Genomic DNA, 16,175 nt, shown 5'->3' with positions numbered 1-16,175 from the left:
ATTCGCAACAGCACGAAGCGGATTTTGGAGACTCACCGATCCTGTGACGTCCCTCCAGTACCGGCGTTGCCGGGCGGGTGAAGGGAGACCCGTACATTCCCAACCCGTACATTCGCCCTCTCGACTCAAGCTCACTCGGACAAAAGCCTCGCACAAATTACACCGTGAAGGCCCAATGGTCATGTCTATGCCACAAATCACGGGCGCACTGAATTGAAAATATATAGAACGCTCATACTCCGTGAAAAGTGAAGCCGCCGTGTCGCCATCTTGGTCAGCACGACTCGACCAACTCGCTTCGCGGATCTCGTTTTGTGCGGCAATAAACTGCTCCAATCGGTTACGGAAGGGTTGTGGAAAGACGTTTCACAGCTGTTTCAAAGACATTTAATTCATATCGCACAAAATCGATACAAAACACGATCGCATAAAAGGTGAAAAAACGTGTGACGTGTGACGGGATGGAACATCACGTGATCGCTCTGAGCGAATCAGTCTGGCGGCGGGAATGGAACATCACGTGATCGCTCTGAGCGAATCAGCGAGCTGCTCTGGAATCGGCTGAGATTAGCGGGTACTTCGCTGAAATGCGCTGAGGTAAATATGAATAAAAAATATGGATCATCAAATATTTTGCTTCATTTCAACAATATTGAGAGATAAAGGTGATATAATATAACAAATATCATGAAACATTTACATTTTGTAGTCCAATGTATAATTTAAATAAACATAAATGTAAATTTCGCAGGTGGAAAAAGTAAGTACACCCTTGGCTCTAATATGTGGTATTGCCCCCTTTCGCAGAAACAACCTCAAGTAGGCGTTCTTATAACTATCTACCAGTCTCTGACATCGACTGGAAGAAATTTTTGCCCACTCCTCCATGCAGAATTCTTTCAGCTGTGCCATGTTTGAGGGGTCCTTGCATGCACAGCTCGTTTCAAATCCCCCCACAACATCTCGATGGGATTTTGATCCGGGCTTTGACTTGGCCATTCCAGAACCCTCCATTTCTTTTTTTTCAGCCATTCCTTGGTGGATTTACTGGTATGTTTAGGGTCATTGTCATGTTGCAAGGTCCACCTTCGGTTGAGCTTCAACTTTCCGACAGATGGCCTCACATTATCCTCAAGCACCCTCTGGCACAATGAAGAATTCATAGTCGATTATATGATGGTGAGCTGCCCAGGCCCTGATGCAGCAAAGCTGCCCCAAAACATAATACCAAAACATAATACTTACAATTGGTATCAGGTTATTGTGGTCAAATGCTGTCTTTGGTTTTTGCCAAGCATGTCTTCTGGTACTGTGGCCAAATAGCTCTACCTTTGACCCATCTGTCCAGAGCACATTGTTCCAGAAGTGCTGGTCTTTGCCTAGGTGTTCATTGGCAAACTTTAGTCTTGCCCTGATGTTCTATCTGGACAGCAACGGTTTCCTCCTGGCACACCTCCCATGCAGAACAAATTTGTGCAGCCTCTTTCTAATGGTAGACTCGTGCACTTTGACATCAACAGTGGCAAGAGCTACCTGTAGGTCCCGTGATGACATTCTGGGGTTCTTAGAGACTTCTTTCAGCATCTTGCGGTCTGCTCTCGGGCTGAACTTGCTGGGGCGGCCTGGCCTGAACAAGTTGGCAGTTGTTTGGAATCTTCTCCACTTGTAGATGATCTTCCGGACAGTCGAATGATTGATTTTTTAATTATTTGGAGATCTTTTTCAACCCCTTCCCAGACTCATAGGCATTTTTAACCTTCTTTCTGAAGGCCTCAGAGAGCTCTTTTGATCTAGGCATGGTGACGCCGCACACTTCAACAACAAAGAGCAAACCAAACTAAATGTCTGAAATTTAAATAAGACAGGTTCCTCCAAGATCCTCTCTCACGATATTCTAATCATTTGCACCTGAGCTGGTGCACCTGATTCTAATTTTAGGTATTTGAAGTAGTGATACATGTAGGGGTGTACTTACTTTTCCACATGCGAAATTTGCATTTATGTTTATTTAAATTATACAATGGACTACAAAATGTCAATAAATAAAAAAACCACCTTTAGAGGCCATTTTTCCCCGCAAGCGGGGGTTGGCCTTTTTCGGGAACCGTGGTAGTTGTTGTTTTTCGGTCCCCTTTTTGAAGCAATGTTTTACGGCCGGATGCCCTTCCTGACGCCAACCCTTTTTGCCGCCTTTAACGACAAGCAGGGAATTACCAGTGAACTGGTACTCAATTAGCCGACCTCGGAAGGATGACAGGCTGAGTCAACCCCCCTGGCGTTAATTCAGCGATCGACCGGGTTTCGAACCCAGGATCCTAGGATCCTAAGCTGACACCCTCACCGCTAAGCCAACACCAGGCACCAACACCAGGGTTAGGACTACAAAATGTCAATGTTTCATGATATTTGTTGTATTATATCACCTTTATCTATCAATATTGTTGAAATGAAGATCAAATAGCTGTATGTTGAAAAAGTCAAAACTTTACATGGGGTGTACTTACTTTTTCACATGACTGTGTACGCACGCACACACACACACACACACACACACACACACACACACACACACACACACACACACACACACACACACACACACACACACACACACACACACACACACACACACACACACACACACACACACATCACACAAATCACACAAATCACACAATCACACGACTGAAGAGGTATGGGAGAGGTAAGATGTACGTACAGCAGTGAAAGGGAAAGTTGAGGCTTTGGAGTTTCTCACCTTCATTTCCTGGCCGCCATCCAATCTTCCCACTTGATCCAGGGCGATCTCGACCTCTATCCCTTTCTCTGTCTTTGTCCACCACATGGGAAGTCTTGTCCATTGGAAGTTTATGCAAAACAACAACTGGCTCTGAGACCTTCACTTCTCTAGGAATTCTAATTCCCGAGAAATATCCTTTACCTCCCACTCTCTCCACAGATTTTCCAAACTGTCGCCTGAATCCTTCCCGCCTTGGCTCTTCCTTTACTGGCCCAGCCCTTGACGTTCCAATTTTCCCAAAATTCTCCTTTCCCACGGTTTTCGTGAGAACATCACACTGAGACGCCAGATGAACATTAGCTAAAGTGCGGGGAACGTTACTGCAGTCTTCTTGCACTCGATGACTCTTTGTAATGTGATCACCACCTTCTAAGGGCAAACGGAGTGGATGAAGGCGAACCTCAGCACAGAGCTTAGGCAGAGGAGAGTGTGTAGTTGGACAAATGCGGTTTGTATTGGGTTCACAAGCTGGAATTCGTGTCGTTTGCCTCTGCTCAAGGTCGATGCTTACAAGGAGAGGACAAACAGGCTTTGTGACTTGGACCTTTGAGGTTGTCACGGGCGTTGTTGGAGCTGCCACAGGAGCCAGGGGTGCTGGTGAGGGTCCAGATGCAGAGGGATATGAATCTTGTTTCCGTTTCTTCAGGGGTTTATCTAGGTTGGGATGAAATTAAAAGGACAATGAAGAGACATATTTGGTGTGAGGGGACATTGCATCAATGTGTTCTTCACAAAAAAAATTTTAAAACAATGAAGTGTAGTTACTGGAAATCATAAGAGCATGTGGCTATCAAAATAACTGTCCTTTTAACATATTTGCTATGAAAACAAAAATCACAGCAACTGATTATGAATGGAGTGCAGCACATGTGGTATAAGGTGAAGGAAACTAAAACTGGTTATGACTAACTTCCCTGCAAATGTCTGCTGCTCTTCTTCTGCTCCAATCGGTTCTTCTGATCATGTGCTTGTTAAAGTGGACATCTCACTGGCCATTCTCAGAGAGCCTCCTCAGCGCCGACGAGTCTGGCATTTCACTCAGGCCGACTGGCACGGTCTGCAAGCAGCCATCAATCAACTGGACTGGTCTCCCATCTCTAATGCCTCTGACATCAATTCTTCCTGGGAATTCTTCCAAAGCAAGCTGCTCTCTCTCATGCACAGATTTATCCCATCTCGTCTTCAGTTGTCTTACCCTTCCTCCCGTCCATGGTACACTGAATCTTGTGGTGAGGCAGTTGCCCTGAAACAACTTGCCTTTGTGTCTTGGAAGGCAAATCCAACTGAAGGCAATCTCAGTTCCTTCCACCAAGCTCGAAACAAGTGTGTTTCTACCCTCAGGAGTGCCAGGAAGCACTATCTCTCCACACTCAAGATTGAACTCTCAAACCTGTCTCCTTCCTCCAATCCTGGTGGCGTCTGGTCAAATCCGTTTCTGGTGTTTGTTCCCCCTCCATCCCCTCCCTTACCTCAAATGGCTACACAGTTGACACCGCAAGTGACAAAGCCGAATGCCTCAACTCTGTGTTTGCCTCAAAATCTTGTGTCCCAAACCCATCTCTCTCTGTTCCCACCTTTCCCAGTCGAACCCAACTGCTCCTGGACTCTGTGTCCTTCTCTCCTGACAAGGTGGAGAAGTTTTTATCAAACCTCGACTCTGATTCTGCAACTGGACCAGATGGCATCAGCCCTCGGGTCCTAAAATCCTGCTCTGCCGCTCTATCTCACCCTCTCTCTGTCCTTTTCACCCTCTCTTTTGCTCAAGGTCATCTGCCAGCATCTTGGAAATCAGCAAACATTACCGCTTTACACAAAAAAGGTGCAAAAACAGATCCTTGTAACTACAGACCAATCAGCCTGCTCCCAATTATCAGCAAAGTCATGGAATCCATCATTGCTTCAGATATCAAATCTTTCCTCTTCTCCAATGGCTTGATCTCTGATCATCAATTTGGATTCAGACCAGGTCATTCTACTCTGGACATGTTGCTTCTGCTGTCTCAACAATGGATGGAGGTCCTCAATGCCAAACAGGAAATCAGAGCTGTCTCACTTGACATATCACGTGCCTTCGATACGGTCTGGCACCCAGCTCTGCTCACCAAACTCACCTCCTATGGTATTCAGGGAAATCTCCACTCATGGCTTGCGGATTTCCTCTCTGGTCGTAGGCAACGTGTGGCCCTAAATGGATTTCTCTCATCTTCCCTGCCTGTTCTGGCTGGAGTTCCCCAAGGTAGTGTTCTGGGCCCTGTGCTATTTCTGGTCTTCATCAATGACCTCTCCGACTCTCTGGAAAATCCTCTCTATCTCTTTGCTGATGACTCCACAATCTGCCGCTCCATTCCTCATCCCTCAGATCGGCAGTCTGCAGCCTCCTCACTCTCTGCAGACCTGGACAAAATCACAGACTGGTCAAACAAGTGGAACATGTCTTTCAATCCTGACAAATCTCACACTCTTACAATGTCTCTCCGAAAGGACCGACTGGACAACCCTCCCATCTACTTTCTCAACAATCCTCTCCAAGAAGTTCTGTCGCTCAAGCTTTTGGGTCTCACTATCTGCCATGATCTTTCTTGGGAAAACCACATTTCCAAGCTGGCCTCCAAAGCCAGTCGCCGACTGGGCATCCTCCGTCGTGCGAAGTCCTTCCTTGGCACACCTGAGCTCCTCACCACATACAAGGCTTTCATCCGCAGCTCAATGGAATACTGTTCCCCCCTCTGGGCTGGTGCTCCTGCCTCACACCTTGCTCGGCTTCACGCTGTTGAGGCCAAAGCTTTCAGAATCATTGGAATCTCCTGCGATGTAGTCAACTCCGAGGGCCTTTCACTCACTCACCGCAGGCAGGTTGGTGGTCTTTCTGTCTTCTACCGACTCCTCTCCGGCCTTGCTCCCCCAGCTCTCTCTGTGCTCTGTCCCCCCAATATTCCTTCAGGTCGCACAAGATCTGCCTGCAACCCTCTTATGGTTAAACTGCCAAAGTCTAGGCTCTCTGCTCACCTTCACTCTTTCATTCCCCTTTTCTCCCGCCTCTGGAACAAACTCCCCCACTCCCTTCAATCCCACTCCTCCCTTCAGGTCTTTAAAACAGCTGTTCACCACCATCTCTTATCTTCCCCCATCGAAAACCTTGATCTTTTCTACCCCCGGTAATTCACCCCAGAGTCCTTGCAGTGTTCATTTGTTTTATTCCTCTCCCACCTCCCCCCAAGTCCTCCCGATGTCCCTGCTCTCAAATGTTGTGTTTGTGTCCTTCCCCCTCTCTCCCCATCTTGTCTGCCGCTCCCCTTGTTTTTTGTGTTTTGTGTGTCGGTTTGTCTTTTTGTGTGATTAATGTTAGCTCTTTCACGAGCCTCGATCTTGTATACAAAAACAAAAAAACAAAAAAAAAAAACAACTGCTTTGATAAATATGCACCGTGTTGAAATATAATAACAAAGGCATACAAGCATGGATCTTGCACCATCTTGTAGGCCTACTCAAAAAGTTATTCTTGACATGTTTGTCGATGTTCAAGTGTGTACCATTAGTGGCTCTCGGAACATCAGATATTTGATTTCAGTACACATTCACCACATTTTAACAAGTTTTTTTTGGTTTCAAGTAATATCAAAATTGTGGAACAGGATGGTGCAGAGGTTTGTAAGTTATCGCCAGCACAAAGAGTTTGCAAGTTATCGTCGGCACCTTAAACAAATTACAAATTCCTGTCCTGCTCCAACGGGGAAGGCAATGGAGAAGAGGCAGTGTGTACGCCTTGCCATGACACTGCTGCAGCACCAGCGAAGCAACAAGAACCTGAATAAGACCAGCCACCAGAATGGTGGGGCCGTTATGGTGTTTTAAGGTATGGCCCTCATTCCAACTTTAGAGAGAAGAAATGCCAATGGCAATAACTTACTCACCAAAACGCAACGTAAATTTATCTGGTCCTATATAAACACTAACTATCATTAACATCAAATTGAAAAAAAAAAAAGCTATACTGGTGTAACGATCGCATTCAAGAAAAGTTAAACGAGCACTATTATCACATTCAAGAAATGCAATACTCGTGTTTCTATCACATTCAAGAAATGTTAAAGGAGCACTCTTATCACATTCAAGAAATGCTATACTGGTGTTACGATCGCATTCAAGAAAAGTTAAACGAGCACTATTCTCACATTCAAAAAATGCTAAACCAGTGTTTCTGTCACATTCAAGAAAAGTTAAAGGAGCACTATTATCACATTCAAGAAACGCTATACGAGTGTTCCTATCACATTCAAGAAAAATTAAACGAGCACTATTATCACATTCAATATCACATTCACTAAACTTCAATACATTCAGAACTCCGCTGCCCGTCTACTCACCCACTCCCGGGCCCGGGACCACATCACCCCCGTCCTTCACAAGCTCCACTGGCTCCCCATCTCCCAGAGAATCCAGTACAAAATCCTCCTGACCTACAAAGCCCTCCATAACCTGGCCCCATCCTATCTGACTGACCTCCTCCCCAGATACACTCCCACCCGCACCCTCCGCTCTGCTCTGCTGCTGCCAACCTCCTGTTCCCCCCCCCCCCCCCCCCCCAATCCGGACCAAACTCAGATCCTGGGGGGACAGGACCTTCTCCATCGCCGCTCCCACACTCTGGAACTCACTACCTCAAACCATCAGAGACTCCTCCTCACTCGCCACATTCAAATCATCACTCAAGACCCACCTGTTCAACACCGCATTCAACCCCTGACCGTCTCTTCTCCTTCTCCTTCCATTCTGTTTGGTTATTTAACTTAAATGTATTTTTGTCTTTTTTGTCTTTGTTTTACGTACTATGTCAAAGCGTCTTTGGGTTTCTTGAAAAGCACTATACAAAATAAATGTATTATTATCATTATTATTATTATTATTATTCAAGAAATGCAAAAACGAGTGTTCCTATCACATTCAAGAAAAGTTAAACGAGCACGATTATCACATTCAAGAAATGCTACACTCGTGTTCCTATCACATTCAAGAAAAGTTAAACAAGCACTATTATCACATTCAAGAAAAGTTAAACAAGCACTATTATCACATTCAAGAAATGCTATACAATATTATTATCACATTCAAGAAAAGTTAAACGAGCACTATTATCACATTCAAGAAATGCTACACTCGTGTTCCGATCACATTCAAGAAAAGTTAAACAAGCACTATTATCACATTCAAGAAAAGTTAAACAAGCACGATTATCACATTCAAGAAATGCTATACAACATTATTATCACATTCAAGCAAAGTGAAACGAGCACTATTATCACATTCAAGAAATGCTAAACTCATGTTCCTATCACATTCAAGAAAAGTTAAACGAGCACCATTGTCACATTCAAGAAATGCCACACAGGAAGGCAATCTAATTTCCTTCAACAAAGCCTGGAACAAGTGTGTGTCTACCCTCAGGAGAGCCAGGAAACAATATCTCCCTACTCTCAAGACTTAACTCTCAAACATGTCTCCCCTCTTCCAAATCTACGACTCACTGGGACTGACACAACCTGTCAATTTCCCGACCCGGATCTCAGTCAACAGAGCATCTTCCCTTCCAGACTTGGTTATGACTAACTTCCCTGCAAATGTCTGCTGCTCTTCTTCTGCTCCAATCGGCTCACCTGATCATGTGCTTGTTAAAGTGGACATCTCTCTGACCATTCTCAGAGAGCCTCCTCAGCGCCGACGAGTCTGGCATTTCACTCAGGCCAACTGGCACGGTCTTCAAGCAGCCATCAATCATCTGGACTGGTCTCCCATCTCGACCGCCTCTGACATCAACTCATCCTGGGAATTCTTCCAAAGTAAATTGCTCACTCTCATGCACAGATTTATCCCATCTCGTCTTCAGTTGTCATACCCTTCGTCCCATCCATGGTTCACGGAATCTTGTGGTGAGGCAGTTACCCAGAAACAACTTACCTTCGCATCCTGGAAAGCAAATCCAACGGAAGGAAATCTCATTTCCTTTCACAAAGCCCGAAACAAGTGTGTGTCCACCCTCAGGAGAGCCAGGAAACAATATCTCTCCTCTCTCAAGCCTGAACTATCAAACCTGTCTCCCTCTTCCAAAGCCTAGTGGCATCTGGTCAAATCTGTTTCTGGTGTTTGTTCCCCTTCCATCCCCTCCCTTACCTCAAACAGCTACACAGCTGACTCCGCACGTGAAAAACCTGAATGCCTCAACTCTGTGTTTGCCTCGAAATCTTGTGTGCCAAACCCATCCCTCTCTGTACCCACCGTACCCAGTCATACCCAGCTGCTCCTGGACTCTGTGTCCTTTTATCCTGACAAGGTGGAGAAGTTTCTGTCAACCCTCGACTCTGATTCTACAACTGGACCTGACAGCATCAGCCCACGGGTCCTAAAATCCTGCTCTGCCACTCTTTCACTCCCTCTCTCTGTTCTCTTCACCCTCTCTTTTGCTCAAGGTCATCTGCCATCAGCTTGGAAATCAGCCAACATTACCGCTTTACACAAAAAAGGTGCAAAAACAGATCCTTGCAACTACAGACCAATCAGCCTTCTCCCAATTATCAGCAAAGGCATGGAATCCATCATTGCTTCGGATAACAAATCCTTCCTCTTCTCCAATGCCTTGATCTCGGATCATCAATTTGGATTCAGACCAGGTCATTCTACTCTGGACATGCTGCTTCTGCTGTCTCAATAATGGATGGAGGTCCACAATGCCAAACAGGAAATTAGAGCTGTCTCCCTTGACATATCATGTGCCTTTGATGCGGTCTGGCAACCCGCTCTGCTCACCACACTCTCCTCTTTTGGTATCCATGGAAATCTCCACGCATGGCTTGCGGACTTCCTCTCCAGTCGTCGTCAACGTGTGGCCCTGAATGGGTTTCTCTCATCTCCCCTTCCTGTTCTGGCTGGAGTTCCCCAAGACAGTGTTCTGAGCCCTGTGCTTTTTCTGGTCTTCATCAACTATCTCTCCGACTCTCTGTAAAATCCTCTGTATCTCTTTGCTGATGACTCCACTCTCTGCCGCTCCATTCCTCATCCCTCAGATCGGCAGTCTGCAGCCCCCTCACTCTCTGCAGACCTGGACAAAATCACAGACTGGTCAAACAAGTCGAACATGTCTTTCAATCAAGACAAGTCTCACACTCTTACTGTCTCTCTCCGAAAAGACCGACTGGACAACCCTCCCATCTACTTTCTGAACAATCCTCTCCAAGAAGTTATTTCACTCAAGCTTTTGGGTCTCACTATCTGCCATCATCTTTCCTGGGAAAACCACATTTCCAATCTGGCCTCCAAAGCCAGTCGCCGACTGGGCATCCTCCGTCGTGCGAAGTCCTTCCTTGACACACCTGAGCTCCTCACCACAAACAAGGCTTTCATCCGCAGCTCAATGGATTACTGTTCTCCCCTCTGGGCCGGTGCTCCTGCCTCACACCTAGCTCGGCTTCACGCTGTTGAAACCAAAGCTTTCAGAAGCATTGGAATCTCCGGCGATGAAGATAACTCCGAGGGCCTTTCACTCACTCACCGCAGGCAGGTTGGTGGTCTTTCTGTCTTCTACCGACTCCTCTCCGCCCTTGCTCCCCCAGCTCTCTCTCTCTGGGCTCTGTCCTCCAAATATTCCTGCAGGTCGCACAAGATCTGTCAGCAACCCTCTTCTGGGTGAACTGCCAAAATCAAGACTCTCTGCTCACATTCACTCCTTCATTCCTCTTTTCTCCCACCTCTAGAACAAACTCCCCCACTCTCTTCAATCCCACTCCTCCCTCCAGGTCTTTAAAACAGCTGTTCACCACCATCTCTTATCTTCCCCCATCCAAAACCTTGATCTTTTCTACCCCCGCTAATTTCACCCCAGATCCACATTTTTGAAATACCAACTTCTTTCCTGGAAGTCCTTGCAGTGTCCTTGTGTTTTATACTTCTCTCCTTCCCCCCCCCCCCCCCCTCTTCCCACGCATCCTCCCCCCAAGCCCTCTCACTCTCACAGATCTCCCGATGTCCCTGCTCTCAAATGTTGTGTTTGTGCTTCCCCTTCTCTCCTCATCTTGTCTACCGCTACCGCTACTCTAATTATACGTTTTGTGTGTGCGTTTGATTTTTTTTGTGTGATAAATGTTGGCTCTTTCACGAGCCTCGATCCTGTATACAAAAAATAATAATAACTAGAACGGGCACTCGGTAGAGCGCATACCTTCGCCGCAGCTACTGTTCTGTACTTGGCATGGGAGTGTAGGGAACAGAACAACAAAAATACGATTTTGACCTTTTCGTGACCTTGACCTTGACCTTTGACCCGATTGCTCCCAAAATCTAATCAAATGTGTCCCGTATAATAACCAATCATCCCACCAAATTTCATGCAATTCGGTTGAATACTTTTTGAGTTATGCGAATAACATACACACACACACACAGACATACAAATAAATACACAGCGATCAAAACATAACCTTCCGCTTTTGCGAAGGTAATAATAATAATAATAATAATAAATTATCCTGGTGGCCTCTGGTGAAATCTGTTTCTGGTGTTTGTTCCCCCTCCATCCCCTCCCTCACCTCAAATGGCTACCCAGCTGACTCCGCACGTGAAAAAGCTGAATGCCTCAACTCTCTGTTTGCCTCAAAATCTTGTGTCCCAAACCCATCTCTCTCTGTACCCACCGTACCCAGTCGTACCCAGCTGCTCCTGGACTCTGTGTCCTTCTGTCCCGACAAGGTGGAGAAGTTTCTGTCAAACCTAGACTCTGATTCTGCAACTGGACCAAACGACATGAGCCCACGGGTCCTAAAATCCTGCTCTGGCACTCTTTCACACCGTCTCTCTGTTCTCTTCACCCTCTCTTTTGCTCAAGGTCATCTGCCATCAGCTTGGAAATCAGCCAACATTACCGCTTTACACAAAAAAGGTGCAAAAACAGATCCTTGCAACTACAGACCAATCAGCCTTCTCCCAATTATCAGCAAAGGCATAGAATCCATCATTGCTTCGGATAACAAATCCTTCCTCTTCTCCAATGCCTTGATCTCGGATCATCAATTTGGATTCAGACCAGGTCATTCTACTCTGGACATGCTGCTTCTGCTGTCTCAATAATGGATGGAGGTCCTCAATGCCAAACAGGAAATTAGAGCTGTCTCCCTTGACATATCACGTGCTTTCGATGCGGTCTGGCACCCAGCCCTGCTCACCAAACTCTCATCCGATTGATCCATGGATATCTACACGCATGGCTTGCGGAAACAATATCACAATCAAGAAAAGCTGTGCAATGTTATCATCATATTCAAGAAAAGCTATACTCGTGTTACGATCGCATTCAAGAAGAGTTAAACGAGCACTATCATCACAATCAAGAAATGCTGTACAATGTTATCATCATATTCAAGAACAGTTAAACAACAACAACAACAGGCATTTTAAGGCCATTTTCCCTGCCAGAGCAGGGGTTAGCCTTGCGGGCCCCATGACAATCTTCTCCATTTTGCCCTATTTTCTGCATCTCCCCTTGTTAACCCCCTTGCCCTCATTTCTTCTTCCACCACCTTTAACCGAGTCTTTCTCTGTCTTTCCCGTCCTCTACTTCCTCCTACATTCATTTCCATCATTCTTCTCAACCAGTCACTTTCATCATTCCTCAACACATGACCAAACCATCTCAACCTGTTTCTCTTCACAGCATCCATCACAGGCTATATTCCCATCATCTTTCGCAATTCATCATTTGTTCTCTTCTCTCTCAACGATACTCCACACATCCACCGAACCATTCGCATTTCCACCCTTTCCAGCCTTCGTTGCTGCTCTACGTTCATTACCCATGTCTCGCTCCCATATATCAAAACACTTCTCACACATGCAGCATACACCTTTCCCTCCAGCTTCAACGACACTCCCCTCCTCATCAGCACGCCACTCAGTTCCCGAAACTTCTTCCATGCACATCTCACTCCAGCAACCGTTGCCGAGTCTGATCCACCTTCTCCATTCAACATGTCTCCTAGGTAGCAAAATGTTTTCACACCTTCCAGCTTGACGCCATCTCCAAGATCGAACTCAACATTTCCTCCATCTGCAGCCTTCTCTGTGCACACCTTACACTTCAATGTAGCTGCCACACGAGTTAATGACCCTTTCAGACCACTACATTTTTGATGAACCCACTCTGCGCACATTGTACATTGAATGGAGTTCACTCCGACACCCTTCCTGCACACAGCACACGGCCACTTCCCAGTTCTTTCCACCTGACCATGTGCTTTAGCACTTGCCATTACCTTCATTTTTCTGACATTCACCTTCAGACCTTTTGTCTCCATACATTCCTTCCACTTGTTCATCTTCTCCTTCATTCCATCCATTCTTTCCGCAATCAACACCAGATCATCTGCATGCAACAACTCCCACGGTAAACCCTCCTTTACATTCCGAGTCAGCACCACCATCACAGCTACAAATGAATAGTAGTGGACTTAGTACTGACCCCTGATGCACTTCCACCTTCACCTCAAACTCACCACTGTTCCCATCCTTCGTCCTTACAGCTGTGCTCGCTCTCTTGTACATTGCCATCACCACTCTGATCAACCATTCCTCCACTCCTAACTTCCTCAATGCCCATGTCACTATTTGTCACGATTGTCACTATTGCCATATACTTCACACATATTCAAGAAAAGTTAAACGAGCACGATAATCACATTCAAGAAATGCTGCACTCGTGTTCCTGTCACATTCAAGAAAAGTTAAACGAGCACTATTGTCACATTCAAGAAATGCTGTGCAAGCGTTCCTATCACATTCAAGAAAAGTTAAACGAGCAATGTTATCACATTCAAAAAATGCTGCAAATGTTATTATAATAATCCAGAAAAGTTAAACGAGCACTATTATCACATTCAAAAAATATATACGTGTGTTCCTATCGCATTCAAGAAAAGTTCAATGAGCACTATTGTCACATTCAATAAATGCTATACTCGTGATCCTATCACATTCAAGAAAAGTTAAACGAGCATTATTATCACATTCATGAAATGCTGTACTCGTGTTCCCATCACATTCAAGAAAAGTTAAACGAGCACGATTATCACATTCAATAAATGCTGTACTCGTGTTCCTATCACATTCAAGAAAAGTTAAACGAGCACTATTATCACATTCAAGAAATGCTGCAAATGTTGTTATCATATTCCAGAAAAGTTGAACGAGCACTATTATCACAATCAAGAAATGCTGTACAATGTTATTATCATATTCAAGAAAAGTTAAACGAGCGCTATTATCACATTTAAGAAAAGTTAAACGAGCACTATTATCACATTCAAGAAATGCTATACAATGTTATTATCATATTCAAGAAAAGTTAAACGAGCACTATTAGCACATTTAAGAAAAGTTAAACGAGCACTATTATCACATTCACGAAATGCTATACAATGTTATTATCATATTCCAGAAAAGTTCAATAAGCACCTCTGGTGGACGAAGGTAATAATACAAAAATCCTGTACAAGAAGACGTAAAACAATGTCTGAATAGAGTACACAGAACAGCATTATTGAAACAAAAGAAGGCAATACCGTTGCTCATTTGATTTCACCTTGATTGCTCAGTTTTAATCTGATTAATAAAGCAGCATCTCTGATCAGATGCTACAATCATGAACAAAGACAAACGAAAACAAACCTTTATCTTGTACCTCCTTCGATACCCGTTCTCTCTCTAGTGCAGCTTCTCTTTCAATCCTTTCAATTTCTGCCATTGCCTCCAGTTCTGCCTCTTCATATGGAACACCATCTGCATCCCTGTGTGTTTCAGAGACTGCAAATATGGGAGAGAAGATTACGTAGCACCAAAATATCTTTAACTTTTGTCAACTACCAAATGCAAATAACAAATCATCCAAGCACAAACATTTCAACACACCATTACTCGATATCACATCTCTGTAGAATTTGTGAGGAATCAGGTAACGTAGAGGACAAACAATTGGTATGACTGACTGTGACCAGTTCTCTACCTCAATCTTATTATCAACCTTCTTTACCTCCTTTCCTCCTCCTCCCTTCTCTTCCTTCTCCCACTCCATCTCCTTCTTCTGCCTCTTCATATGGAACACCATCTGCATCCTTGTGTGTTTCAGAGACTGCAAATATGGGAGAGAAGATTACGTAGCACCAAAATAGCTTTAACTTTTGTTCACTACCAAATGCGAATAACAAATCATCCAAGCACAAAATTTTCAACACACCAACACTCGATATCACATCTCCGTGGAATTTGTGAATAATCAGGTAACCTCGAGAACAAACAATTGGTACTACTGACTGTGACCAGTTCTCTACCTCAACCTTGTTACCAACCTTTTTTACCTCCTTGCCTCCTCCTCCCTCCACTTCCTCCCAGTCCCACTCTTCCTCCTCCACCTGCATCTCCTTCACCTTCACCCTGCTACTCCCCTAAACTCCTCCTCCATTGTTCATCATTTATCTCACAAAAGCTTTCCTCAAAATCTCAAATATGGTACTTTACATATTGCAGGTTTATTTTGTGTCTATTTCCAGGATAAAAACATAAACATCACAAAATAATGAGCAGAGAAATAAAAAGAAGGAAAAAGTGGAGAGGAAGACTGGATTTTCCAGAGCACCTGGGTTTGATTCCAGGTCTGGGCATGTAATTTTCCCACATATATCAATTTAATTAATGAATTCTGTTCATTAATCTAATATATATATATATATATATATATATATATATATATATATATATATATATATATATATATATATATATATATATATACAGTAATACCCCGGCCTACGTCATTAATTGGTTCCATAAGCCGTGACGTAACTCGGTTTTTGACGTAAGCCGGGCGTAATGCCTTTTAGCTCTTTCATGAGCCTCGATCTTGTATACAGAAAAAAAGAAAAAGAAAAAAAAAAAGCCTTAAAAATGCCTTAAAATGAAGACAAACACCATAACACTAGAGTAAATAACTCGCGAAAGTATATAACTATCGCTAAACCTTAAAGAACACTAAAAACACATTTTGGTCATATTTTTTAATAAGTAATGAACACAATTAATAAATGAATTTGTAAAGAATAATAAATAAAATTAATAAGATTATGTTATTCACCTTAAACATGGCGTCTCTTCTGAACACAAACACACATTTTAGCAGTCTTATCCCGCAGCGCTTTTTCAGTGACGTATGCGAGAATACGTTCCCTATCATGAATGATGGTCGATACCGTCGACCGTGGCAGCCCTAAGGCAAAGACCTTATCGCGAATCGGTAAATATCAACAGAGGGCGCCCCACCGCAAAGCATGATGGGATCGAAAAGGGG

The 16,175-nt window shown here is 44.3% G+C and overlaps 1 protein-coding gene across 1 annotated transcript in view; it reads right to left on the bottom strand.

The window, feature by feature from the left end:
• Nucleotides 1–2,758: 2,758 nt before the first annotated feature.
• Nucleotides 2,759–16,175, bottom strand: part of LOC144889228 (uncharacterized) — a gene marked incomplete at its 3' end in the record, with an annotated part of 78,677 nt that continues 65,260 nt past the window's right edge. Inside the window, exons 4-6 of the mRNA XM_078769268.1 lie at nt 14,865–14,963; nt 14,504–14,638; nt 2,759–3,454 (exon numbers count right to left, since the gene is read on the bottom strand). Of these exons, the coding sequence (XP_078625394.1) occupies nt 2,759–3,454; nt 14,504–14,638; nt 14,865–14,963 (930 nt within the window). The remainder of the gene's footprint in view (nt 3,455–14,503; nt 14,639–14,864; nt 14,964–16,175) is intronic.

Source organism: Myxine glutinosa, unplaced genomic scaffold (genome assembly GCF_964187855.1).
Source record: "Myxine glutinosa unplaced genomic scaffold, kmMyxGlut1.1 SCAFFOLD_1852, whole genome shotgun sequence".
NCBI classification, from domain to species: domain Eukaryota; kingdom Metazoa; phylum Chordata; class Myxini; order Myxiniformes; family Myxinidae; genus Myxine; species Myxine glutinosa.
The sequence above is the reverse complement of the archived record's forward strand: the minus strand, read 5'-3'. Positions and strand labels throughout refer to the sequence as shown.